Source organism: Pleurodeles waltl, chromosome 3_1 (genome assembly GCF_031143425.1).
Source record: "Pleurodeles waltl isolate 20211129_DDA chromosome 3_1, aPleWal1.hap1.20221129, whole genome shotgun sequence".
NCBI lineage: Eukaryota > Metazoa > Chordata > Amphibia > Caudata > Salamandridae > Pleurodeles > Pleurodeles waltl.
The window spans coordinates 1943949576-1943977236 of NC_090440.1; the positions used below are offsets into that span (position 1 = coordinate 1943949576).

The 27661-nt window shown below is 42.7% G+C and overlaps 1 protein-coding gene across 1 annotated transcript; it reads right to left on the minus strand.

The window, feature by feature from the left end:
- Positions 1 to 210: 210 nt before the first annotated feature.
- Positions 211 to 12487, minus strand: LOC138285823 (beta-crystallin B1-like). The gene is made up of 6 exons (XM_069226232.1): positions 12426 to 12487; positions 10755 to 10828; positions 9465 to 9583; positions 7159 to 7291; positions 5453 to 5595; positions 211 to 1283 (listed from the first exon to the last, which is right to left on the minus strand). Exons 2-6 carry the CDS (start codon positions 10818 to 10820, stop codon positions 1115 to 1117), a joined length of 630 nt encoding a protein of 209 aa, XP_069082333.1. The 5' UTR covers positions 10821 to 10828; positions 12426 to 12487; the 3' UTR covers positions 211 to 1114.
- Positions 12488 to 27661: the final 15174 nt, after the last annotated feature.

Below are 27661 nucleotides of genomic sequence, written 5' to 3' on the forward strand. Positions count from 1 at the left end.
TGTTTAAGCTGTAGATGCAGAGGTCATTTTGTTTGCAGTTGCCTTCAGGGAGACAAGGACGGCTGACCCTGAATGACAGACCTGAGGAGTGTATTTCGTTATATATTAGATCTGCCATCAACAAAGCACTTTACTTACTACAGATCATCATATCGAAGAGAGCACTCTTGTGAATGAAGTTACCAATAAAAGTAGACACCACACCAAGAGTAAGAGACATGTTTTTATTATGCTGATTTCTGTAAAAAGGTGAATGGGTTTGGTGGATACAAAACGTGTGAGATGTGTAAAGAAATCCAATGTTTGGAAGCAGGGAACAGGAGCACAGATACTGATGGCTTCTCCACTGAGGTCTCAATTGTAAACGTTCCCTGAGAAAAACAACACAGAAAAAAGTGTGTCCTCTGCCCTGAAAGAGAAATGAATTGATAAAAACGCTGTTCCTGGGTTGTCCTTCTGCCCTTTCATTGGCAAATGAATCTGAATTGTAAAATGTACGGATTAATTCTAGGGAGTCCTGCTTTTCAAGGATGCATACGCTGAGTCACATCCAATGTGGGAGTGAATGGTTAAAATGACAGCAACAGCAAACATAACTCAGAATTGTAATTCCTGACACTTCATCCAGGGCAAGGACAAGCCTGTCTTGTTTATGGCATCTAAAAGGAATGGTGATGGATGTTGTACATAAGTTGGAAGACACCAGGGAGATATCTGTTCTCCGATGCTTGTGTTAGCATTGGTTGTACCTTCTAAAAGCATGCTGGATATTTCTAGAATGGTATGCACGTATATGCTCCAAAAAGATAAACGTGTCTTTGTCTATCTCTCTCTCAGAAACCTAGCTTGAAGGTTCCAAGGTTTGTCTCCAGACTTGTGCCACAAAGTTTCAATCGATCCAGCTAAATGCCCAAGCCCTCAGTGTTGTCATTCAGTGATGTCAAAACCTTTGATATAATGTCCTCATTTCTCCTCTGGGTACACCGGGTGATTCCCTTATTTCCAAGTTTAAGTTCATTTCCAGCTTTTGAACCATGACAAAATGAGGAAGCTTAAAAAAGAAAAGAAACAGGTCCCTTTTGTTGCTGCTTAGCCTTTGTCATAGGCACCAGGTCTAGTTGAAGGCCTCAAAGTTGCCTCGTTTATACCACTGGCTGTCTTTCACCCGCCGAATAGACTGCATCTGGGGCTGAGTGGCACCCCAATTGTTCCAGTGCTTGTAAGGTCCACACTCCATGAGGTACTGGTAACCTCTGTAGCCAGGATACTGATAACCAACCCACCTGAATAAAAGAAGAGAAACTTAGAAAACAAGCAACACTTGTCATCAGAAGAATAAAATAGCACCATTTTATATCTCAGTGCCATGCTCATGCGTACATAAAAGCAGGGTTACGGAAGGCATGGTACAGGAGTATCGAGTTTTAAATATCATACTAAAAAAATATATAAAAAATAACTATGACCAACATATCCGCAAGGTAAGTATATATAGTTAAGTTTAGGTGTACTGTACTAAACTCCACATATATGTACCTTGTCTATATACATCTTCATTGTATGTATATGTGGAGTTAAAAATTGTAAATCTGTATTTACTAATATACATTTACCTCCACGATATATGGGTTGTTTATGTTTTTGCTCTGATACTCTGTTGCATGAAATTTCTGAAGTTGTTATTGTCATATACAACTTTACAGAAATACTTATAGTCACAAAGGGAACCCACATCATCTGAAATGAAGTATACTGCATCTTCTACTTACTGACAGATTACAAATGCTCCAAGGTCTACCCTTCTTACTCGCTCTATGCAGAGATACTGATATTACATAGTACTGTGTTTTCTCACATTTTACTGCCACCCAGAAGTTGATAAGCACCCTCTCTGCCTTTCTTTTTCGCATGAAATACGAGATCTAAGGGGCATATTTATACTCTCTTTGCGCCGAATGTGCGTCAAAATTTTTGACGCACAATCGGCACAAACACTGCCCCATATTTATACTTTGACGTCCGATGCAGCGGGCGCCAAAGTTCCACCATGTGCGTCATTTTTTAGAAGGGGGAACCAGCCTTGCGTTAATTATATGCAAGGTAGGCGTTCCCTTCCAAAAAATGACTTTAAGGCCTGTGCGCCTTATTTATACTGTGACGTCATTTTGATGCACAGGAGGGGGCAGGCCTTAAAAAACGGCGCCCAGCCTGAGGGCGCCGTTTTTTAACACCTGGGTCAGGGCAGGCGTTATGGGACCTGTGGGCTCAGAAGGAGCCCAGAGGTGCCCTCCCGTGCCCCCAGGGACACCCCCTGCCACCCCTGCCTACCCCAGGAGGACACCCAAGGATGGAGGGACCCATCCCAGGGAAGTTGAGGTAAGTTCAGGTAAGTATTTCTTTCGTATTTTTTTTGTGGCATAGGGGGGCCTGATTTGTGCCCCCCTACATGCCACTATGCCCAATGACCATGCCCAGGGGACATAAGTCTCCTGGGCATGGCCATTGGGCAAGGGGGCATGACTCCTGTCTTTGCTAAGACAGGAGTCATTTCAATGGGGGTTGGGCGTCAAACAAAATTGCGCAAATTGGGTTGAGGCCAAAATTTTGCCTCAGACCTGACTTGCCCCATTTTTTGACGCCCAAGCTCCATTTTCCCCTACGCCGGCGCTGCCTGGTGTGAGTCATTTTTTTTTACGCACACCAGTCCGCAGCGCCGGCTAACGTCATTCAATAAATAAGGCGCCCGCATGGCGCTTTGGAATGGCGTTAGACGGCGTTAAAACTTTTGACGCACAACTGCGTTGGCGCAGTTGTGTGTCAAAAAGTATAATAATGGGCCTAGGTTTCTGCCTCCACCTGCTATACTGTAGAAGACCCATGGTCCCTGCTGTATCCCTTATCCCGCACTCCCTACAGGCAGCACACCACATCCGTCATTTCCTAATCTTTTCAAATCCGTTTTCTAAACGTTTATGTAGCCAGACTGGTACTCCTCCCATTCCCTTAGGGCTGCTCTGTAAATTACTCTGTAAACTGGAGTATGATCCAGATGTACTAAACTTTTTAGCTGCCTGATACCCACTGATTTGTAAAAAATCAAAAGGTTCACAATTGCTAAGAAGCTATTTGGAATGTGCCCGACCCATTTTACTAATCGTAAACAGTGCTTAATTGGAGATGGTTGTTGCAGGCACTCATTTTGGGGAACTGCACTTATTTTTAAACATCAAAGTCTGAACTATAGCAAGAAAAAAGAAAGTCAGAAAAAGTTGCAAAAAGGAAGACACTGTTGTGAAAACTGGCAAAGGAGAAAGCAGATGAAAAATAACCTTCTAGAATGGAATAAAGGGCTAGACAGCCGGGTAACACCAACTTCCCACACCGGTGGTCGCAGACTTCAAACACAAGCATTAGACACTTGTACTTATTATTTTTCAAATTAAGCACTGTTGGCAAAGTGTTGCTACTCCTAAAATTGGTTTAGAAATGTATACTGAATCGCAATTTGGAAGTGGTGTGTTTTGGGCATCCCTTTCAAATTGTCATTCGGTACCCTATGTACAACTGGTTTGCAACCAGAATTCTGGTTGCAAACACTGTTGAGCTACTGACTCCCAATTTGGGGTGAAACCTCATTTGCAAAAGGGAAGGGGTCCCCTTTACACCCTTAGGGCCTAATTAAGAGTTTGGTGGACAGGAAAGCCCATCCACCATACTCCGACAAGGTGGCTACAGCCCTAGTGATGACCACTCCACTGGAGTAATCAAGAGTTTCCTGCTAGGGCGGCGGGGGAAAACCTCGGTTTCCTTCCACCGGCCTAGCAGGAAACAAGCTACAGCATTGTCTCTGGTTTGTAATTGAGCCGGTGGCAATGCTGTAGCCCCCAGAGTGCACCAGCACCCTCGCAATGTTCACAATCTGCAAAGCATACAGTGAACACCGCAAGGGTGCTGGGCAGGGGGGCCCCTGCACCACCCATGCCAGTGCTGGGGCCCTCCTGTGGCCCCTGAACCTGTTCTCTGCCAGCCTTTTCATAGCAGTGTTACCGCAAGAAGAGACTAGCAGAGAACAAGGTCGTAATCCACAGAGCAGCGCTGCATGCAGCACTGCCCTGGTGGATTGCGATTTCTGCTACCGCCAGGCAGCCAGGATCATGGATCCTGTCGGTGCTGGCAGTTCCCTGGCAGTCTGACTGCCAGGGTTTTAATGTGGCGGTCGGATCGCCTCAGCAGCAGCGGTTCTAACCGCCACCGTGATTGTGGCGGTCTGAAGACCTTCACACTTGTAATGAGGCCCATAATGTCTTTGTGAAACAGGGTGGCAGTTTCTGGGGGTACTAGACAGTGAGCCATACGACCACTGCCAAATCTCATTTTCAAAATTGTTTTTTTTTAGAGGCACCACCGTTTCCTCTAAAGAAACCGGGCTATGTTAAAAAAAACTTTCCAATTTTGAAAAGCAAATGGAGGGATTGTGGCTTTCTGATCCTTGCAGGTCATCATGTCAGTGACTGTATCAAATTATAGTAAGTCACAAAATGTGACCTGCCAAATCAATATTCATTAGGCAGGAAGGTCTGCAACCCGCTAATGTTTGGTATTTTGTGAACCAACCGATTAGTACGTAGATCATTTGCATAAAAAGATACAGGTCGTAAAATGTAGATTTGCAATTTCTGACCACTTTTGTCACTAGTATCGTAGGACATCTGGCCTATGTTTTATGACCCTGATATAGAAAAATCTAAAATGTTATACAGGAGAAACATGCATAAAATAAATACTTTCTTGTATTTCTACTTGAAAGAGCAGCCTTCAGTCCATAGCATTACTACCCCTAAACTTTGTGTATCAGAACTTCTTTTCCTCTGAAATTACGTACTCTTGACCCTATATTTGCCCTTTAGAGAGGGACCCTATACATTTTTTCTAAATGACTCACTGCTCAAGTCCTTTTGGGTATACACAGTGTACAGTAGGTATTTACCTAACCCCTGTCAAAAATGTAAGTGTGGTCCCTGTGGCTTTATTGTGCTCCTTCGGAGTGCATAATTTTCAAAAGGTGCTTAATCTGTCCCTAAAAAGTGCATTCATTAACACTATCATGCATGTTCTCTGTGTGCAATAGATACATACCTGTCCCTGGTAAGTATACTGTAGCACTTCCATATGAAACACCCTCATCTTCTATACTTTCTCTTAAATCCCTAAGAGGATATTGCCTCTTGAAAATGGATACTGCTGTAGGGGCTTTTCAAACAGTGACTCAGTCCTACTCCCAGGCTTGCAACCACTTGCTCAGCTTCCCTATTTCTTTACTCACAACTGGCTCATTTTAGAAATGCCTCACATTACTACATTGATGTCCTCCCAGATCTTATCAGCACCACCATTGTGAGTTTTCTTAAGTTTACCCCTATTCTTCATCCCCAGAAAAATTTATAGAACTTACGTTCCCCCTAGAACTTGGAGGCTAGCAACTCGGTCTTGGAATCCATACGACCATAGGCTGGGAATATCCTCATCGCAAACCTCCATTTTCCTGCCTTCAAAGTTGGGGCTTTCAAACATGCAGATCTTGTAATCCTTGCTGTCCTGTGGCATTGAGCAAAAGGAAAGGTGTGAACATTAATAACAGCATTGATACCTGCTCCACCACCATACATGCATTTCATTGTTCATGTACTTGTAAAAATATTCCCTATTTTACCAGTTTTCTTCCCTGTGAAGTCAGATGATGTTATACGCATTCCTTTAACCCTGCTGGGGCAAAAGGGATCTTTGTGTGTGAATGCATTCTACACTCCTGGGGCTGTATTATGGATGCCGGCACACTTTCTCTGTTTGTGCCAGAGTACAGCTTTCAAAAGGTGTGCCAGGCACAAACATGGGCTGTGCACCCTATTACAAAGAATGCGCTACCCCCAGGGCAGCCATGAACTTGGCGCATTCAAGTGAAATACAGACCAGCTGCTTCATAGTTGCTCTGTGTTTCACAGTGCAGGCAGTATGCCACCTAAACTTTGAAGAGGGAAGAGACCACCTTGCAGGCAGTTACAGTGAGTCACTGCACCCGTCTGCAAGGGGAGGTCATGGGACAGCTTTTCTCTCCACCAGAGGTCTGTCTACAGGAAGTGCTCTGAAAGTGTGCCACCTCTTTGTGGTGCACTTTGTGTGCCTCCTATGGGCATGTTTGCCTCTGCGCCCGCGTCCCTAATAAAATCAGGTGCAGAGGCATAGTGATTCCGTCATTTGCACAGGCCATTCCCTATACAGATGAGTGAACCCCCTTTCATGATGGCTCTGGCACTACATGTTCTCCAGCACTATCAATATTACAGAAGTGGATACAAAAGCTTCTGCAGCCCCTTCTGTAACACCATTGTGCCCCGGGAGTGCACAAAGCGGGTGCACATGACTATTGCGCTCCCTGGGCACAATGTCATAATATGGTCCCTGTTGATCTATTCTGGTTTGGGTGGTACAGGTGGGGTCTGAGGTATTTCTTGAAGGCCTAGAATGGAATGGAGCGAAATAGGTTGGATCACAGTGGGCTGGGATATCTTTGATAGGGTTGATTTGGATTTGAGTCAGTGGGGATTGATTTGTGTTGGTTTGAAATAGGTTAGATTGGCGTAGGCTGGATTGGGTTTGGTTACAATGGTTTGGATTTTCTTGTTTATGGTTGATTTGTAGGGTTGACTACATTTGGATGATATTATATTGGATTAGTCTTGGTTGGACTGATTAGGTTGGGTGGATTTGGTTGGGTTTTTCTTACAGTTCCATATACAGTATGTTCCAGGTATCTGGAGAAACATAGCAGAATTACCGGTCATCTGTGGTGGAGGTGGAAAAATAGGGGAACCACTGGAGATTTTGGGAGTTGGACTGCACTTTAGCTTTGGTATGCTGGAAAGCTGTCCTGTCCTTGACACATTGTTAAATGTGACTAGGTATTTTTGTGGGGGTGGCGAGGAGCTTCAAAATGACACAAACCTTGGCAGGAGCCAAGAGAGGACATTGCATCAGAGAGCCACATGAGCTTACTTCTTTGTTTAGATAATGCCTATGGATGTGAAACTAAGAGTCTGTGGTCATTACTACCTGTGACTAAAACTGGAAGGATCTGAATAAAGAGTAACAGACGCAGCTTACCATGCGTATGGGTCGGATAGACATGATCCTGTCAGCCCGAAAGCTGTTGGACCAGGAATCCCAACGGGGATATTCTCCTTTCTCCAAGATAAACATTTCACCCCCAAAATCCTTCTGTTCAAAAGCCACCCAGCTGTAACAGAAAAAACATATTACACTGAGTAAAAAGCCATGAGTTTGGGGCAGAAAACCAGAAACCAATTAAATTTGCCACTTAAACCCTGCACCCTGACTACATTTCGCAATGATCCCCCACATGCTTTTTTACAATTAAAATCAATGTGTATTCTTCTCTTCTTTAAATTCGTATTCTTCTCTTCTTTAGACTTTCAAAATTGAATCCATTTTGTTTTTTTCGTGCTTGTATTTCTTGTGAAAACAAAAGGGCATCTCGCCTCAGGAACTGGAAACTCCCTTTCATTCCCATTTATGAAACCCATTAATTGATAAGCTTACTACCTCTTTTTTATAGATAGATGCATTTCAGATTTCAAAATTACAACTTTGGCCAGTATTTATAAGTAGCAGTAGTGCTTCTTACATGTCTAGAAGGAGAATGCAAAGTTTAACCTTATACGAGTACAAAGGTGTGACCAGTGCAGAATTTGTAAAAGAATGAGCGCCGCTGCCCACAACGGCCCAGAGGCCTATGGCAGGTGCTACTACATGAATACCAAGGCTGCATACCATCTGTAATTCACCTCATGCTTCTTTAATTGACTACCAGGCACTCCTTGCCTTCTATCCCACTCTCAGAGGTCCTTTCTTTCTCCTTCTGTGATGGTTTTTATTTTTTTCATTCTTTTCCCTCTGTATGTTTTTCCCTCTCTAGCACTCTGGAAATGTCTGATGTGGGAAAATAAAATCAGTGCGTGTGGGACCCACCAGCAACCACTGGCTCAAGCTAAGCACTGGGTGTGACTTTTCGTCCATTTCTTTATCTGTAGGAAGGCATGCATCTCACTGAAGAATTCCCTCAGTAGAGAGCAACAGCTGCAATCATGGGAAATACAGCTCCCAATCAGGGTTGTCGTCTCACACTGCTGTTTGCCCTTTCTTTAATAATGAGTGACCAACAACTCAATATGGGGTGAGGGTTTGGGATGCACAGAGACTGAAACTGATTAACAAGCGGTAACTGATTCCTTCAGAGACTATGGGCCAGATTTATGAAAAGTGGTGCTACATTACATGTAACTTCACTTTTCTTGCGGCCCCTTGAGCCCCCCTACCGCCACCATGTGTGGCCATATTTTAAACACAGCACACCATGGCGCAGGGTAAGGGGCAATAGCGTCAGAATTTCTGACGCTGTTGATGTACTGTTCAGAGTTAGGGTCCAAAATTTGCCGCTAACCCTGAACAGTACATAGGGGCCCATTGTAAACAATGGTGTGCCCCCTTTTAATGCCTGCGTTAAAAGTGCCGAAAAAATACTGCAAAGAAATCTCTTAGATTTCTTTGCGCCATTTTTTCACACACCCCTAATGGGAGAATGCCCCCCTTACATACATTATGCCTAGTACAGGCATAACGTTGCGCAAGAGGTTACAAAGTGATGCAATGCATGCAATATGGCGTGGTGAAAAGGTCACCTTAGCACCACCTTAGCGCCGCCTTAGCATAAAATAAATTCTGCTAAGGCGGCACTAAAGTGGCGCTAGGCCCTCTTAAATCAGGGCCTATAATTTAACCCTGGCATCCCAGGGTCTTATGCACACTCTGAAGACTAAAAGAGTTACAAGCCTGAATGATTACTAGCTATCTAGCACATTAACTTGTCACACTGTTCAACCTGCAGCATCAGTTCTGCCAAACAAAGGTGGCCTGCTAGGCACTCGGATTACATGCCCAGTTCAATGTCTCTGCTTGCTTCTTACCCATATAAAGTTTGAGAATACATTGAGATAGTTTTGAACCCAAGACCCACAATCATTTGCTGACCTAGAAAAACCTGAGAGAAGAAACGTAGCATTTGAGCCAATATACCTTAAATTTAAGAGCTACAAAATGGCTGCAAGGTGCCGAGTGAGAGCCCACTAACAAATACATAAATAATTAAATATAGACTTGAGCAATAGCAGAATTGGCAACCCTCAATTCAAAATAAGGTCTTATTGTCATTATAATGATCGTTTACAGCTATACAAAGTAAGAAACCACTTCTCTATCTGACAAGACTACTTTTGGGCACCTGTTAGTCCTTTCATGGGTGATGGCTCAACCTCTTATAGACCATCCCATTATTGATATAAAATAGCCTGACATGTGAGGATGCGTGTTACCTACAGAAAACAAACACTTACGGGCCACACTCCACGCGGATGGATTTCACTTGATCAAGACCTCGGTCACCCATGTTCCGGCACTCAGTGGTGAACTCAGTCTTCCTTCCCTGGAAGTTCTCGTACTCATAGCAGAAGACCTGGAAGTGAAAACTGGATTACTCTGGACTCCTTCTACTCCCAACATCCCCAATAGTCTTTCACATCAAAGTATTTCAATGGTAGACAGATGGGGTCTGGAAGAGACTGAGAATGAGTCAGGGTAGGGTCCATGAGAAATGGGGTCAGGGACAAAAAGGTTAAGGATAAACCTGTTAGCATGAGTCAGGGTTTGAGTAACAATTTAGTAAGAGAGAGACAGACTTCAGGAGAGTGAAAGGTTATGGAGATACAGAATCTTGGACATTTGGAGATGGGGTATTGAAGAGGCCTGTTGGAAAGCAAGGAAGTCGAGTAGAAATGGTGAATGAGGAATAGAAATAAGGGGGAGAAGGGATCAGGGAGGGTTGGTCAGGAAGCAAGCCGACAGGTCCTTGGGGGGCTGGAAACAGAAAAAGATGGAGTAAGAGAAAGGCAACATCAAGGAGGAACAGTGCCAGGGAGAGACAGAAAAAAGTGAGGTGGTGACACAGAGACCCTGTCAGCGAGATGGATGAGTTCAAAGAGGGATGCAGTAAAGTGATAAGCAAGCAGAGCTCTCTAAGGTGTCAGTCTACCATTTAACATCATACATCTAAACATGCTGTTCTCTTTCCACACTATACTGCATAAAATACCCACTGTCACCGGGAAGCATTCCAGGAATCGAATATTTGACTCAGAAGCCACGTTGGATTTGCTACTTTTAGCTCGAGGCTTTTGAATAGTTTCATAAATGAAAGTAGTTGGGCGGAAGGTGGAGACATCAATTTCTGAAAGGGGATAGCAGAACCCACCACCACAGGGAAGCAACATGTTTGGATATATGTATTTTCATGCCACATTTCCATCATTTGTGTGGCCCCACGGTGCTTTCGTACTCTAGGCACACATTATGTATGCGCTCGAAGAAAGTGCTGTGAAAGTGCCACAACCATGACAGCATAGGAATATTGCTGATTTAATGAGGTGAGGTTTGACAGTGTAGAAATTACAGGTCAAAGGCCTAGCCTCCGACATGGAAAAACACCTTCTCCAAACTTCCAAGGTTTGTAAAGAAGTTCTATAAAGTTGAATATGTATAACTCTATCATTTCTAATGCTGTGTTCAGTTTAAAGGGACAACGCAATCATCATTACTGCACCAGGGGTTCGCACCAGGCATGGACTTACCTTGAAGTTGTGCTTGGCGAGGGTAGAGTGGCTGCCAACGCTGCCCTGAGCTCCACTGTGAGACATTTCGGCAACTGCCAAAGAAAAACATGCACATTTATAGAAAAATGTAAGATCTCTCGGCGCAGTGTAGCTGTGGTTGACGTTGAAATCTATACTGTGATAGCGGCACTACGTCGTGTATCGTGTCCTACCTGATGACTTCACTGAATAAACTAATTAAAATAACCACAAATCATGTGTATCGCTTTCAGTACATTATTCTATCACCAATACTCTGAACCACAAGTACTGTGCCTATGTGCACAGGTATCACAAACCTTTCATCGGTCTCTGCAGTGGAATAATGCGATCTCTCGTCCTTTGCTACAAACCACTGCACCCTTCCCTTCTCTTCAATACAATCAGAGCGGCATTTCCTTCCCTTTGTCACAATTAAAGCCCGGTCCTTTGTCAGCATCACTGCTTCTTTGTTAAAGACACCGCGCGCCTCCCTTCGCCATTATTAGTGTCACTGTAAAGTCCCCGTGTTCACAGCCATAGTGGTGTTTTCCCGCCCACAATCACTGCATGTTCATATCTACGAAAATCGCTGTATCTTTCCTCAATGGATTTCACTGTGCCTTTCTCTTGATCGCAACAACTGCAAATTCTCCTTTACCCCAATTACTGGACATGTTTTTTAAAATCACAATCATGCATCTTCTCCTTCATGAGAATCAGTGGGTATCTCCCTTACGTCAATCAATGCATCCGTTTCTATATCGCACTAACTGTACCTCCCCTTCTTTAATTATGGTGTATTTCCCCCCATATATATCGCAGTATTGCTGGACTTGTCCTCAAGCACTCGCCTCCCCTCTCTCTCCATCTCTTACTCACCACATCTCATGGCTAAGGTCAGGCACTGAGCTAATACAATTCTGAAGCCAGGGCCTTTTCTGCATAACTAAGGAACTGCCACATTCGCCACATATTCACCCAGTTCCTGCATGATTTGCATATTTCACCCAAAATGTGTTCTTAGCTCACATGGTTCATAAATTACTAAAACTAAACTCCCCTGTTTGTTCTGCACACTGGAAGGCTCTTTCCCAAGGTTAACTACTCACCATTGAGTGGCAGATGGCTCTGTTCAGGTGTTAACTAGTACTACCGAGGTACAACTTTCCCAAACAGTATTAAAAATTGTTACAAAACCAAAATAATGATACAACACTGTCAATATAAACTACTTAATGTGCTATTTCTTGCTGCATGACTTTGTCAACTGTGTCACTTAAAGTGGTCCTCCAATGCCACATAATAACAGAGTCCCCGGTTTACATTAGAAAGGTCGAAACACTAGCATTATTTGCCTTCTCAAGATTATTTTTCCGCCACAGCAAAAGGACGTTTCTATCCCATGGTGTTGGCGGGATTCAGTGGGACCCAATGCCAGCAGAGAAACTGGGCCACTCTCCCCTCCCTGGTTTTGTAAAAGTACTCCCCCCACTAACCGGTGTGGAGTGGGCCCGTCGTGCTCAAGGCCCCCAGTGCCACTGCACCTGTTGCACTATTGATAGCCATGCACCTAGTTCCTCCCAAAGGGGCCCTGAGATTATGTTCAGACACAACCCCCATTCACCCGCCCAGGTTTCCACTATTAAAAAAACTGTAAATGTCACTTACAGTGAACGTGGCTCTCGACACGACCGACCAGAGGGATGGAACGTAGGAACTTATACCCAAAGAATTTCGGCCAAGCGCTTTTATAGTTCCCAAAGCTGCTTACACGGTACCTTTGCTTGTTCCTCTCGGGGAGGAGGCGGCAGGGGGTCCGATTCAGGGGTCCAGCCGGGACAAAGGCTAGTTCGAGAGGCCCCGGGCTCTGCAGACCCGCGTCCGGAGCTGACAACGAGGATTGCTTTGTATTCACTCGGCCTGGTAGCGGAACACAAAAGACTCAGCCACACGTGCCATGTCCGCCTCTTTGTTATGCGACGAAAGAGTGCTGACTGCGGGGTCTTGGAGGCCGCTGTCTCGTGACCTCACTTGCTGACAGAGGAGTTCGAATGGCAAGTGAACCTGGTTCACATACAATGTGTTCAGGGAGCCAGGTACACCTCACCCGCAGCCCGAACCTGAACCCTGAAGACAAACATGGCAGCAGTCTCGTGATCACCTTGTGCACCTACGACATACATAGGTGACCTCATGCCACTCCACTGAGAGCTTAGACCTGATCCATCACCAGTCTAATCTGAAAAGACAAACCTGGCTTCTGCTGCGAGAGCACTCTTGCTGGCGCAAGGGCATCAGAATGCTTTAGGTTAGCACCAGATTACATTACACAAAGTCAGATTCATGTTTTTTAGGCACAGAGAGATTAAATGATTTGCCCAGAATCACAAAATATTGAGCTGATGCCAGGACTGGAACCTGGTTCCCCAGTGTTAAAGGCCACTTCAAGCCTGGGTACAATATTTGAAGACGAACTTAGCATTGGCCTCCTCCAGATCTCCCTGTTTGCAGAGGTTTCAGATGGGACTTAAACCTTTTTCATCTTCAGTGTGTCCATGGATCCTCTAAGCCTCAAATCTCGAGCCTAACCTCAAAGACTAACATGCAAGTTATCTTGTGATCTTACTCTTGTCAGGGTCTTCAGATGGGAAGTCAATATCGCCCACCTGCAATGCATTCGAGGGCAGGGGAAGGAGAAGTAATGCAATTGCAATGAAGCACCACACGTGGACCCTCAACCTAACCCTAAAATACAAGCATGATGGCTGCCTTGTTATGTCACTATTGACCACCGCATCACATTGGAAGTCAGCCTCGTTCATCTGCAATGTTTTTATTAATTCTTCATGTCAGTCCACCCAAAGGGGATCCTATGCAAATGATGAAAATCAATGTGGGAAGTGGGTCTCCCTTCTTAAGGAGCTTTCACCAGAGACCATACTTTTTCCAAACCAGTAGTGATGTGCCCATAATTCTGACCCCCCATTCACCTTAGGTTGTTAAGGAGCACAAATCTTTGGTGGACCCTGCAGATATACTACCATAAAATACTGCAGTTCATCACAGGTAGAGGTACTTGCAGCGGAGGTTGATGGTGGGGACATCTGTGGGTGACGCTCAAACCAAAAGACAGGGACATCAACACCAGACTTTGCTCTATAGGCTTTTGCCATATTAGCATGGATTCTACCATACTGGCATGGATACAGACAGGTGATCTCTTGGGGAATTACAAAGTTATTTAACCTTACCTTGTGGTATACATCTTAATTGCATTATATGGAAACGCTTTAGTACCATATCTAGGGCAGAAGACTTCTAGACTCTGGCACGCAGATATTGTGCCAGCTTTAGTGTATTAGTATGTGCATCATGTCAGTGAAGGACTGCCCTCGCCATGCTGTTTCTTTCCTTCCCATTGCTATGCATGACAGCATTAGGTTGAGCCTTCTTGGGCCGATGTGTTAAGATATGTTGTTATCGTCCCAGAAAGTATGAGAAAGTATGGTCACGATGGTCAGGGTTTAAAGACTGAAGATTAAGAAGAAAGGAGTGGAGGGGACCCAAGAGGTGTGAGAGGGGGAGGTGGGGTCAGCAAGCTGCCAGGATTCTGTCCAAACTGTCTTATGCAATTCTGTAGTTTCATACTGTGCTATGTGTTATGAAATAAGTATTATGGCTGTAATAAGCAAATTCTGCAGAATCCACTACATGCATTGTACGTTGAGCTTTGTTTCAATAAAGAGTCTTTAAAAGAAAGATATGTTGTTATCAGTATTTTTATAGCATGCTAATCACCCATGAGGGTATCCAGGCACTTTGTAGCATGTGTGTGAGGCCATTCCTGGGGGCTTACTTGAAAAGCCAGGTCTTCAGCTTCTTGCGAAAGTCAAGAAGAGAGGCGGAGGCTCTGATGTGTTCCAGGGTTAAGGGGCCAGGTACAAGAAGGCACAACTCCCCGCTCTGCTTTGTGTACGCAGATAGTGTGTGCTAGTGTGAGACTTGCAAAGTGGAGGTGATTGGAAGGTTGCCCATCAAGAATGAAAAGGACAGCACCCCATCCTTTGGTAATTATGTATTTATATGTAGTGATTTACAATAAGCGGTGTCCCATCTCTTCTCAGGCTATAAAAATAAGTAAGTCTATACTTTTCCTCAGTCTGCTGAGCTAATTTAGGGTGTGATGTTGGTGCTTGTAATAGGTGTTTATCTCCTTAATTAAGTTCCAGTTACCCAATTACAATTGTTTTCTACTAGATCCATTGTGGCATTTGAGTTTTTGAAAGTTCTCCACACATGTCAAACAGGAAAGGACAAATATAAAAATACGCCAAGTGAAAACAACAGCACCATTAGTCTCCAGTTCTCAATTTTAAGATGCAAATGGAATTATTTTTTCCTTCTCAGTTTATAAGACTGTCAATATTCCAAAACAAATAATTGGATTCAATAGAAACCATTCATAACTAGCCAGCTGAAATGTATACCTGGGTTATGAGAACCTGGGATATTTCCTGACGCTCGTGCCAGTTTCTCACATGGTCCACTAGTGTGCCTCAAACCTGCTCAGAAACGGGAGAACAGCCAGAACTGTAATTTTGTTTCTCTCTTTTGACTATCAAAAGAAGCACCATGCTACTTTTATCACAGTTGTGCCTATTACCACAATTAAAGTCATGCTGAGGAGTGCTGGTACTTACCCAATCTTGGCCTGTTTGGTTCTCAATATTGTTCAGACTATCTATTAAATTATCTATAAGTTGAGATCACCAAATTCTGACCCCTTTTTCAAAACACAAAGAAGATTGATGGAATGTATGCAAGCTCTCAGCTACTGTTGATCACTCAGGCTGCAGTCTAGATCATCATTTTATTGCCTACTGTGCTACTTCAGATAGACACTAGCCTTATGGAAATGAGAACTGCTCCTCCTCCAATAGGAACAGTCCACCCACACTGCCACGCCCAGTCTCCTACAGACAGTAACATAAAGAAATCCAGGCTGGCCACAGCTCTGTTGCCCTCCATCAGTGAGCTTGATACATGTGGCTCAACAGACAAAAAGTTCCACAATGGCTACAATCAGCAAGAACTGGCCCGGCCCACAGGTTGTGGCATGCCAGCGTCTCTACCTCCACCACAAGCGTGGTGTGGTAACCAGGCTGACAAATTTCAAAAGTGGCTGTTTATTGGACATCGAAAGTGACGAATCAAGGCATTTCAAAGGTCAACATCTCCACTTACAGTGTATTTACTCCCAAACACCAGAACAGATGACTGAGTAGAAATAATGCAGATCTTTAGACCCTGCTGAATATGGGAAGGTGCATAGACCCTATGATTGGATTTCCCTGAAAGTAAATTAATAGATGTCAAGAGCATCCCAAATATGCACAAAAATATTTCATCTTATTTACATAAAAGAAAATCTGGAGAGGACCAATGTTTTTAGAGAGGCTCACATGCAAGCAGAATTCACTAAGCTTTGATCTTGAGGATGTGCTGATTATTTCAAGGAGGTGCCAGGGATCTTCTATTTTCATGCAGAACAAACTTCCACAACTTGGTCCCAACGCCTTCCCCTGCATTGTTGTCTTGGATGAGAAGTAAATGAATGTGCTGTGTAGCATCCAACACAGGATTCATATGATCTGTTGTGCTTTTATAGCATTGACATAATGGCTTTCAGCATCTTCCGATTGCTTTCAGTGCAGCGTAAACAATGCACACTGACAACATTCATGTTTGAGACAGCGATAAGGGCCCACACCTGGTACCGTTCTCAGCTGCTATGGAAAAGATGGGTGTTGGAGTGTGGTGTGATGTCTGAATGTAATGCTGAAGATCTATTAGACGAGGGACATTTGTCACTGATTTCAAATACTGAGACAACTAGTGTGCAAAATCTGGTGTCAGGGCATTCCACACTAGGGCCTGCCCCCTGCAAGGACCAGTCTGCTCCACAATCTGCACAATTGCATAGATTACTTGCGATAACATTTATCACAGGTCTATATTTCTATGACTTATTTGCTGCACACAACACACTAAATTGACTCTATGTAAAATAACCATGGACTGCAGCATATGAAAACGCAGATGGACGAGGAACGTTACACAGAAAAAGTAAGGGTTTCGAGATTCTCCAAAACTACATCAGCTCAGTAATTATTCTACTATGCAAAGGCACCACAGTCCAAAGTACTCAGATCTAAACAGACGACGCTCAGTCTTCTCTCCGTTACACTTGTTCTTTAACAAAATAAGAAGATCCCTATTGTGGCCCTGAAACATGACTGGTACAGGGTAGCAGCTTCTAATCGGGATCCACAGGGGTCAGTCAATAGAGACACACAGAGGAAATATACCTTTTGTAACCAGGGCTAAGTAAACCTCTGCATTTTAAACATGTTGCCGGAAGGCAGGTTAATATGCCAGAGGTCCACCATATCGAGCACTGGCATAGTACTACCTTGCATGATCAAGTTTCAGCTACCTTTTCATACATCCTTATAGATAAAGGGAGTCACTCGTTTCTATACATACCCATAAACTTTTAATATGTGTGCCCAGCATCCATGCATCGTAGTGTAATGCTCGATCTGGCTCTGAAGAGTTGTACCAATCTTACCTGTGCCCAGGTCGTCCTAAGGCAGACCACACTACTACCGTCTGCATGCGGGAAGCTCTTTTTGAACGAGTTGACACTTGCTGAGGTAAGTCCAGTGTCATGCTTCCTGCGCTAACTACAATCTGCCTAGAAGAACTCCATCTCTGAAGAATCCATGCCTTTTTATATATACTGACCCTTTCAGCTGGTGACTAGGCGGAGGGCTGGCTCTGGTGGGCAGGTGGTACCAACCTTCCTTGGGGGGTTACTTTCCTAGTGCTTCTAGCTTGGCCAGCACCTACTCCTTCTTCCTCAGAATGATGCACCATGGTGTGGTTGCTGCTGTATCAGCTGACCCCTGCTCCCATTCAAGACTCGTGGTTGGCTTTTGTTCTTTACGGCATCAGAGTAATGAACTCCACTGAGTCTGTGAGAAGCAACGAAGGGGAGAGCTGCATTTCAGTGCAGACCACCCAGCCGTCTATGCTTCCTTTACATTCGGATATGCTACAGGGGGATGGCATTGTTTCCAGCAGCCATCTTCAATTCGGGGACTGCACCAGCTCATCAAACAATGGCGAACAAAAGGGGCCCAATTTGGAAATTCTTTCTTTCTAGACATAGTACAGCAGTTAATGTACATACCCACAGTATTGGCATATGAATTGCTCACCTCTCATAAGATGTAACCTCGCATCCCTATGCGGAGATAAACCCTTTCAGATCCTTTTCCGTTTTACTCGCTAACTACATTACCGTGCTCTCCTACACTTGGTAGCTTAGGGATTAAACAGAGATCAGTGGGATACAAAGCATTCCAAGAGGGACACATTTGCCAGATGATCCCAAGTAGTGTGTGCAGACTTGCTGCATCGAGGGTCTTGCTGAGGGCATGGATGGTAAGGGTAGTACTCTGCATGTCGGTTAATGATTATCGGCACAATCAAGGTAGTATCCCTCAAAGTAGACTTGCACAGAAACTCGAGACTCTCAGCACAAGACTGAGCAGCAATATTTCTCTGAGTCAGAGTTTGAACGTGTTGGGTGTTGGAAGGATGATGAATCCTAGTTTTATGTAACTGTTGGCCACATGGAGATGGTGCTTAATCTGATCTCGTTTCTTAAAGCTGAAGGCTGTGAGAGCCCTGCCAAGTGGAATGATATTACAATTGCAAGCATTTCTGAATTTACTTAAACTGGCCACATAGAGGAACTCATGCAGAAAGTTGTCAAGAATCTTTTGGACAACCCTCCTTTTTCTGTGTATTTTGTTTTATAACATTTTTATTAGTGCTTTTTCCAAATATCAGAACAGTGAAAAACATGTGCCATCAGTTTGTAAGTCTCTCTACTGAATTCTAGCATAATAATTCACAATATACATACCGATATACAATTCCCTTACCCTCCTGATTACAGTTCAGCCACAAAGTTCGGGTTCATTACATTGTGTCAGCCAATTGAGCCCAAGGTGCCCAGACATATATCTTGTGGACCCCTTAAGCTTTATATCTTTATCTCGTGTTTTCAAAGGTGATGCACGTGCTTAGGAACTGACCAATGCCACCTGCCTTTGCCTTTTGTCTCACTAGCGAGTAATTAGCAAGTAATTACAGTATTAGAAATCTCTTTACAGTAATAGAAATCTCACCATTCAAGCTATCGGGGGAAGGCCGAATTGTAGTTAAAGTATTTGACATTTTTCATATGTCCCAGTTTCTTGGCAACCAGAAATGACTGCCTCAGGTGAAGAAAGCCATAAGGGAAAAAGGTTTTCAACACCCCCATGCTATTAAAACCAAACGGAGCGTCTTCCAGGATGGAATGACAACCTCGGCTCCACCTGATGAGATCATAACTTTTCTTCATGCGAAAGGTCCGAAGGTCTCACACTAAACGGAAAGTGGTTTGCTTCCTGCTTTGCCTAATAAGCTTTGTGTGTTTCGTAGTCCCCTCTCTAGACATTGCAGGTTTCTCAAACATCCATGGTGCATGATATATTATAGTGCTGGAAATAGTTTTCAGTAATAATCATGGAGACAGACAAATGATTGATTATCAGTGCTGGGGGCCTTGACCTTGTGAAGGGGTGGGCAAAGACATTCATACATTCTTTGAGTAGGACATGGCATGAGTATTACTTTAACATGGTTCTTGCATTTTAGTGAGGTGCATCTCCTGCTGTCTCTCCCATGCAGTTTTGAAGTTGGATGAGGTTGATGGTAACTGTGGCTCGATGGTTCGGAGGTGAGTCTGTAACCCCAATGTAAGACTCTACTCAGAGTACTCATCGACCTGTGATGACCTTTCGCTCATTGACATTAGTCTCACTAGCATCATGTGGGTGTATATCATGTAAATACTTATTTCTCATTAACACTGACCTTAAATAATGAATTGCTCTCAGAGTTTTGCCATATATGGCTGGTCTACGTCTACTATACCCTACTGGCTTTGTTTCCCAGAACATGTATTAAAGTGATTTGAGATGACTCTATTTCTGTACCATAAATGTAGATCAATAGGGTCATATACTGAGATCAACGATGTTAGGTTTTAACAATACTGTATCAACTACATCGATTCACCAATAGATAGGAAGGTGAGTATATAATTACTATTCTTAACACCTCTTTTACTTACCATGGAAGACAAGTATAAGAGAATTAGGAATAGTTATTAAGTGCTTAACTTAAAGAGTAGTGGTGAATCAACGTAGTGGACGTAATATTATTGGCATGCGATGTATTGAATGCAATATAGTGACCCACCATCGGCCCACAGATCCTGGATGTGGCTTCTCCAATTGATCCTAAAAAGTCCTTTGACTCACTTCAAATGGCCAAATTTATTGTAGATTCCCCACAGTTGAGTGAATTGGAGGAGACTATTTCCAGTCAATATTCCCTACCTTGACCCAGCTACTATAATGTATAATACGGACACTAGTTCTATCCCATTTGCCCACATCTGAGGGGCTAGCCAGGGATGTGATCCCTCTTCTCTTCTTTTTGTTCACTAAAACAAAATAAAGCAAATTAAATTTCCACAACAATCAGTTTAAATATGAGTGACTGGATACCGCATTTAAACCATCTTTGGTCAAGCTATCTGCAATTATGTCTAATATACGTGCTTTTAAAGACTATACTCATTTGTGCATAAACTAAGACTTCTTAGACATTTTGTTGAACTGACTCAGCACACAGATTCTTTAACGAATTACGTCTGAGGTGGTCACCACATTATACACAATACTTGGGAGCCATTGTTTCTTGCAACTCAATCTATTTATACAGTTATTTGAAGGCTCTTGAAAGCCTGGAGCTGAGTGCTGAATACTGGATCAATTTGCCTCTTCTGATGATTGGCCACTTCTCACTCCTCAATGTAGTGCTGCTATCTAAAATGTTGTATTTCAGCATGATCCTACCATAATATGCAGATTTCAATTGTATGTGATCCATAGTTATCCGATTGCTTAGAGCAGGTCTTCTGGCTAGGGTAGCTTACATTGCTCTTCAAGCACCACATAAAATGGGTGGTTTCTCAGCCCCTGATTACAAAGGCTATTGTGGCACGAGTACAGTATACTACATGTTGACGCTCTCCTTCAGCAGAATCCAGGCATATTGGTTTTGAGAGGTTGGCTTTCCAATCCTCTCCCCTTTTACACCTTATTAACATGGAACTTGAATTATATTGTGATGAGATGCAGATTTTCCACACCCTGATATCATGTAATGGGTTAATTAAACTCATTAATGTCCTGATGTTTGACATTTTCAGTCACCAGACTGGCAGGATTAGATTAGATTATTTTATGCCCTGCGATTCGATAGTTTTGGCGATCTCTTTTGATGTTGCCTTCATGACCTAGGGGCAACTTAGAGGGAAACCTCAGCTATCCCTCTGTCTGTCCCAATTTGATCTTTGCCTAGATCAGTGGTTCCCAACCTTTTGACATCTGTGGACCCCCACTTTATCATTATTGGAACACGGGGACCCCCACTGAATCATTATTGGACTCCCGGGACTCCCTACTGAGTCATTACTGAAAGCTGGGGACCTAATCTATTAATATTATTTAATTTTGCAGGCAGTCGCAGATCCCTAAGGAAGCTTCACGGACCCCCAGGGGTCTCCGGACCACAGGTTGGGAACCAATGGCCTAGATAGTTACATTTTGGTATATTTCCTGGCTTCCCCAATGCTGCTATGCTGTCCAGAATAGCTGAGTTTTCTATAAAGCCAGATAACACTAAGCACGTTGTATCTCATATGTTTGGGATTAATCACACTGAGGCCCATATGAATGGGCTTTGCGACACAGGGCTGCACAGCAAGTCACCTTGCTGCACTGCCCTGCGTCACAGTAAAAGGCAAGAATGTGTGGTATTTAAAAGAATACTCCACATTCCAGTACTTTTCCCTGCGCTACTATCCCTTTAGGCAGCCTAGCACCAATGCAACCACTTTTGCACCACAGTGCAAGGGTGCCTTTGTTGCATGCAAGATTGTTTTGTGCAGTAAAGTCCCCCTTTCTGCATAACACAGCCATGAGAGACGTTTTCCTCTTTCTAACAGAATGCAGCATATATAAAAAGAGGAAAACATGAGTAGAAATAAACATATTTCTCCTCGTTACACCTTTCCTGGGGAGGAGTATCTTTTTGACACATTCCCAGGTTTACAAGTTCTTGTTGATCTGGGAATGCGTCAAAATCCATGAATGTTGCATGGCAATACCCCCGCAACACCCATTGGTACGCCTCCCTGGCGCAGAGTAATGTAATTGAGAGATTTGCGCTGTGTTACATTACTCAAGATTTTTTAAACCATGCATGGCCCGCAAGGTGGCCTTGCGTGGCGTCATAAATCTCACTTAAAGTTTGGGTCATAAATATGGCCCTGAGAGTCCCAGTGTCTCCTTCAAGGTATGAATGAGGTGGAGGACTAATTAGGCTCTATCCTTCCTAACACTTCGAGGACTGTGGTTTGCAAGTTGACCAAGAGTTTATCCTAGTAATACTAGCACACTATCCTTCATTTTAGATTGCTTTCCCAGGCTTACCTTAAACTAAGAAAACTTCCTAGAAATGATCTCACCATCTCAGACACATGGGTCGATTACAATAGCTGAGTGCCAACATCCATGTTCTGAATGTCTGATAGAAGAATAGTGGAAGGCGGTTCATAGTATTATGTCTGACTAAGGGCAGTAAAACGATATACAAATCTCTGCTAACATAATCTCATATTCGGTTACTACCCAAATAGATCTTTGCAGTGTGTTTCTCAACTTAGCAAGAAATTCTTATGTTGGGCCATCATTGTGGTGAGAAGGTGGATAGTTTTGTCGTTATGTAGTGAAAATGCTGAAACAAAAAAATGAGTGTATTTAATTGAAGGGCCAAACATTTTGACAGATGGAAAAGTGGTAAGCAATTATAGTGTTAGTAGAAATATATGGCACAACATTCTTATAATAAATTGTGTGTATAAGGGGAATTACCTCGGTTTTATGTAAACATAGTTTGGGTTTTTTAGAAGCATGTGGTGTTGTTACAAACATAAAGTGTCTGAAAAAAGACACCAGACCTCATTTGAAATGGTGGTGTGCACGATATATTAAGTTTCATTTTTTTGGATAAAACCTTAATTTATGCATTTAAAATTCGACCTTTTTTGTTGGATACGTCTGGCTCTACATTTATTTATGCAGCATGTTGTTTTGGGATATTTTGGATCCAACCTCCGAGTTTTGGTTTGAGGGCCTGTCGTGTGCTTATTTGAAAAGGTTGCTAGATTTGAGCTACATCAGTAATTTAGAGTATACTTAATGCACATTGCTTATACCCACCTGTGGATTCCAGAATATTTGGGCTGATTGTTCCGGAAAATCTTGTAAACCGGATGGTGGGAATGCATAAAATGACATGGTTTTCAAAGTAGCAAACAGCACAGCAAAATATTCAAAAAGGTCAGTTGGAGCATAATGCTCAAAACATCCAATTTAGACCAAGATATATATATATATATATATATATATATATATATATATATATATATATATATTTTTTTTTTTTTTTATTTTTTTCAAAAACAAAACAGTTGGAGCAATAGAGACAACTGTAAAACTGCACTCCAGGAGAATAGTTTACTCACAGTTACTGTAATCAAGACCAGTGGGTCTAAACGCGTTGGTGGTGGTGGTTGGTGACCCTTGACTGCAAATAAAGAAGAGAGTAAACTATTCTCCTGGAGTGCAGTTTTACAGTTGTCTCTATTTCTCCAACTGTTTTGTTTTTGAATTTTAAGAGGAAAGGTCCGGATTGTTATATATATATATATATATATATATATATATATATATATATATATATATATTCTCTCTCAGTAACTTGTTACTTTACTCAAAAGAGAATCTAATGAGCAGGGGGCAGCGTCTACTCCCTGAGGAAGCTCAAGTCGGCTTTAAAGAGACTATGGGCCTGATTTATATTTTGGTAGACGGGTTAATGCGTCCACCCACCCAAAATATAAATCCGATATGAAATAATGGGATTTATATTTCGGTGGACAGGATATCCATCACCGTTGTGTCGGAGTAACCTGTCCTCTGAAATATAAATAAGGCCCTATATCATTATTAAATACAATACTGGACACTTTGGGGCATATTTATACCCCATTTGCTCTGAATTTGCGTCATTTTTTTGATGCAACTTCGGCACAAAACTAACTCCATATTTATATTTTGACATTAGACCCGTCTAACATCAAAATATTGGAGTTTGCACCATTTTTTAGATGCATGAACCTACCTTGCCTCAATGAGATGCAAGGTAGGCATTCCAATTTAGAAAATGGTGCTAACCCCATAGCCCCATATTTATCCCCTGTCCTAAAATGACGCACGGGTAGAAGGAGGGGCTAAATAATGGTGCAAAGCTTGCTTTGCACTGTTATTTAACGCCTGGGTCACACCAGGCGTTAGGGGACCTGTGGACCCATTTCCATGGTTAAACATCAGGGTATGGGTCCTCCTCAAGCCCCATGGACACCCCCAACCACACCATAGGGACACGGGAGGATGAGTGACCCCATTCCAGGTAAGTAGGGTAAGAATAGGTAAATAATTTGGCACAGGGTGCAATGACCATACCCAGGGGACACTGGTCCACTGTGCTGGCCATTGGGGTGGTGGGCATGACTCCTGTCTATTCTAAGACAGGAGTCATGTGGTATGGATGGTTTTGTGTCAGAAAATGATGCTAGGCTGGTTAGAGGCATTTTTTTGCCTCTAACCAGCCTAACGTCATTTTTTGGTGCAAAACCCTCTTCTCCCATACTGCCAGCCCCACCCGGCTAACGTAATTTTTTTTACTCTAGCCCACCCTTTGCACCGGCTTGCGCCAGTCCATAAATATGGCACTCGGCTGGTGCTCAGGAATGGCGCAAGCCGGTGCTAAACTTTTTGCTGCAAAACTGCGTTAGTGCAGTTTTGCATCAAAAAGTATAAATATGCCCCTCAATTCTCCTAAAATCCCACTTCCAGTTGAAGGTGTGAAAGTGCTTCTTGAAAATGTGCAAATGTACAACTCTTTTGGGGCTTCTGGGACTATTTGAACCATTAAAATTAGCAGGCATACTCAAATTTACCAGATGTTTCAGACCAATGTGAAACGACATGCATATTTAAATATATAATATCGATATATTCTTGGTCATATATGAAAAAATAATAATACTCTAAAGCATAGAAATTTTGAATATAACACAATTCAAATACATGATTATGGGGCTGATTTAAGAGCCCCTAGAGCCTCCTTGTGCCACATTAGTGTCATTTTTATTGACGCTAATGTGGCCCGATGAGGCCAAAATCGCTGTACCAGATTCACAAAGTGGTGAAAGTGCCACTTTGTAACACTTTACACTACATTTTGCCTGCACCAGGCATAATGTATGCAAAGGGGGCATTCCCCCAATAGGGGGGAGGGCTGAAAAAATGTCACAAAGAAATCTAAGCGATTTCTTTGCATCATTTTTTTGCAACTTTTACCTCCTGCTCAGAGCAGCCATTAAAAGGAGGCACACCATTGTTTACAATGGGCCTCAATGGGCTTTGCAGGACTAGTATCAACATTTTTTATGCTAATCCTGAAAAGCTCCGAACTAGCGTCAAAGATTTTGACGCTAGTTCCCCTAATTACCACCATGGTGCCCCGTATCTTAGATATGGCGCACACATGGTGGCATTAGGGGGGACGCTAAGGGGCGCAAGAAAAGTGGGGCTGCACAAAGTGCACTTTTCTTAAATTTCCCAACTTTGTGAATATTTCTATTGATTTCCCAAATTCCTTTACAAGTATGGATTGATTTATTGATTATTATTACTCATCTCATGGTGGTGGGTTTGCTAAGAGGTATACATTTTAAAGGAGGCAGTTGATTTCACTATAACGAAATATGGCACTTGCTAACGTTGTAGTATGTTCACTCTTGATAGTAGCACATTTCTTGACTTTTTCCAACAATTGTTGATAGGTGAACTATACCTAGAGTGGGCATCCCGACTTTTTCCAACGATTATTGGTAGGTGAGCTATACCTAGAGTGGGCATCCCGACTTTTTCCAACAATTGTTGGTAGGTGAGCTATACCTAGAGTGGGCATCCTTAATTGCTTATACATAGGTAAACGATAATTTATGATGAGAGAATGTATCTCTCTTCACATATTTTCTTTATGTACTTTGATTTTATTTTCATCTACTTGTGCAATATAGTGCTTTATATATAGGCATGTATGATTTTTGATGTGGGGATGTACTTTTGGTCGCTTATATTACTTACAAAATCTTTTTTAAATGTTTTGTCTGTGCAATGATTTTAAGTAATCATGCAATAAAGCTTATTATTACATTACATACTACATGTACTGCCGGACCTAGACTGACTGACTGTCATCTCACATGGATGGGAATGTTCTCATAGATTTATACCCAGAAAAAGACTGCATGTCAGGTGTTATCTCAGGTCAGGTGTGAGATGTTCACTCATTCTTCATATTAAGGCTCACATTACTTTGCAGTCTGGGTGCAGTTCTCACAAACCTTCACCAATTGCTCTTCCAGCATCATCAATTTTGAGACTATCAAGTAATTACAGGGGATAAGGAGACACTCATGTTGGAAAATCCTATTATGGTCCTTCCTCAGCCACCAAGGTTCTTAGTGCCAGAACCTGGGACAGGAGTCAACTCAAATTTGAACAGTATAGCATGGCTCATCACTTCATGTGTATGACTGATTTGCCTAGTCAGTGCAGCTTGTTTCTACTAGCTCTGGCCCTAGCAGCAAACACTGGCCAGGATTCCAAGTGATGCAGCTCCAGGGCAGCTTATCCCGCTGTCACTGTAGGATTTCAGTAACCCAGTTCTACGCAGAGGCACCACCCAAACATGCTGAGTAATTTCTGATTCAAGTAGCTTTACTTATTCAATTTGTATTTACAAAGTTTTACGTTTGGTGCATGAAAGGTCCCAAAATACGTCAACATAACTCAGAAGATTGTTTCATGGTTTGCATGCATAATGGATACAAAGGCTTGTAATGTCTGGGAATTACCTATAATAATTAGGAAATATTTACTAGAGGACAGCTTTAACATACGTTCAGCCAAAGAACATATTGCAAAAATTATTGATACCTAAATTACAAGAGCTGTAGTGGTTTCCCTAGAAGTAACTTTAAGACTACGTTACAGGATGATTGCTCTGATAGATCATATATATCTTATGTAGACTGCATGATGAGAGCTGGAATGCATTCACACAAACTAAAACCTTGAGGCAACTTAACAAGATTTGTAAGCTGACAGATCAAATATAATTTGAGGGACCAGATTCAGATAAACAGGTTTTCAAGTAATATTAAAAGCACATGAATAATTAAACGTGTGGTTGAGGTATTTTTCAAGAAGGCAGCATTTTAGAGAGTGCTCATAATGCCTGGGAGTGTTAAATTTGTTGCAAGGGTAATGACAATACGTTCCATAACTTATATGCGTGGTCTGAAAACGTCAAAGAAGCAGAGGATCTTCTCTTGCAGCAGTGGATCTTGAGGTGAGAATTTCCTTTGCTTCTCACCATTTGGATTCACCAAGAGATGGCCAGCTTATTTGAGAGGTACTTAGGAGTATCTGGACTTCGATTCTTTAAAATGAAACATACTATGTTATAGATGCATCTTTCTTCAGTTGGGAGCCACCATAAAGAAGAGAGGACAT

What these genes read in the sequence shown, in the direction of transcription:
- LOC138285823 (XM_069226232.1), bottom strand. Translation starts at nt 10,820, where the DNA reads ATGTCTCACAGTGGAGCTCAGGGCAGCGTTGGCAGCCACTCTACCCTC. An exon ending in CTATCCGACCCATACGCATG is followed by an intron (nt 5,596 to 7,158) that starts GTAAGCTGCGTC and finishes TCAATGCCACAG; the next exon opens with GACAGCAAGGATTACAAGAT. An exon ending in CTCCAAGTTCTAGGGGGAAC is followed by an intron (nt 1,284 to 5,452) that starts GTAAGTTCTATA and finishes TCTTTTATTCAG; the next exon opens with GTGGGTTGGTTATCAGTATC.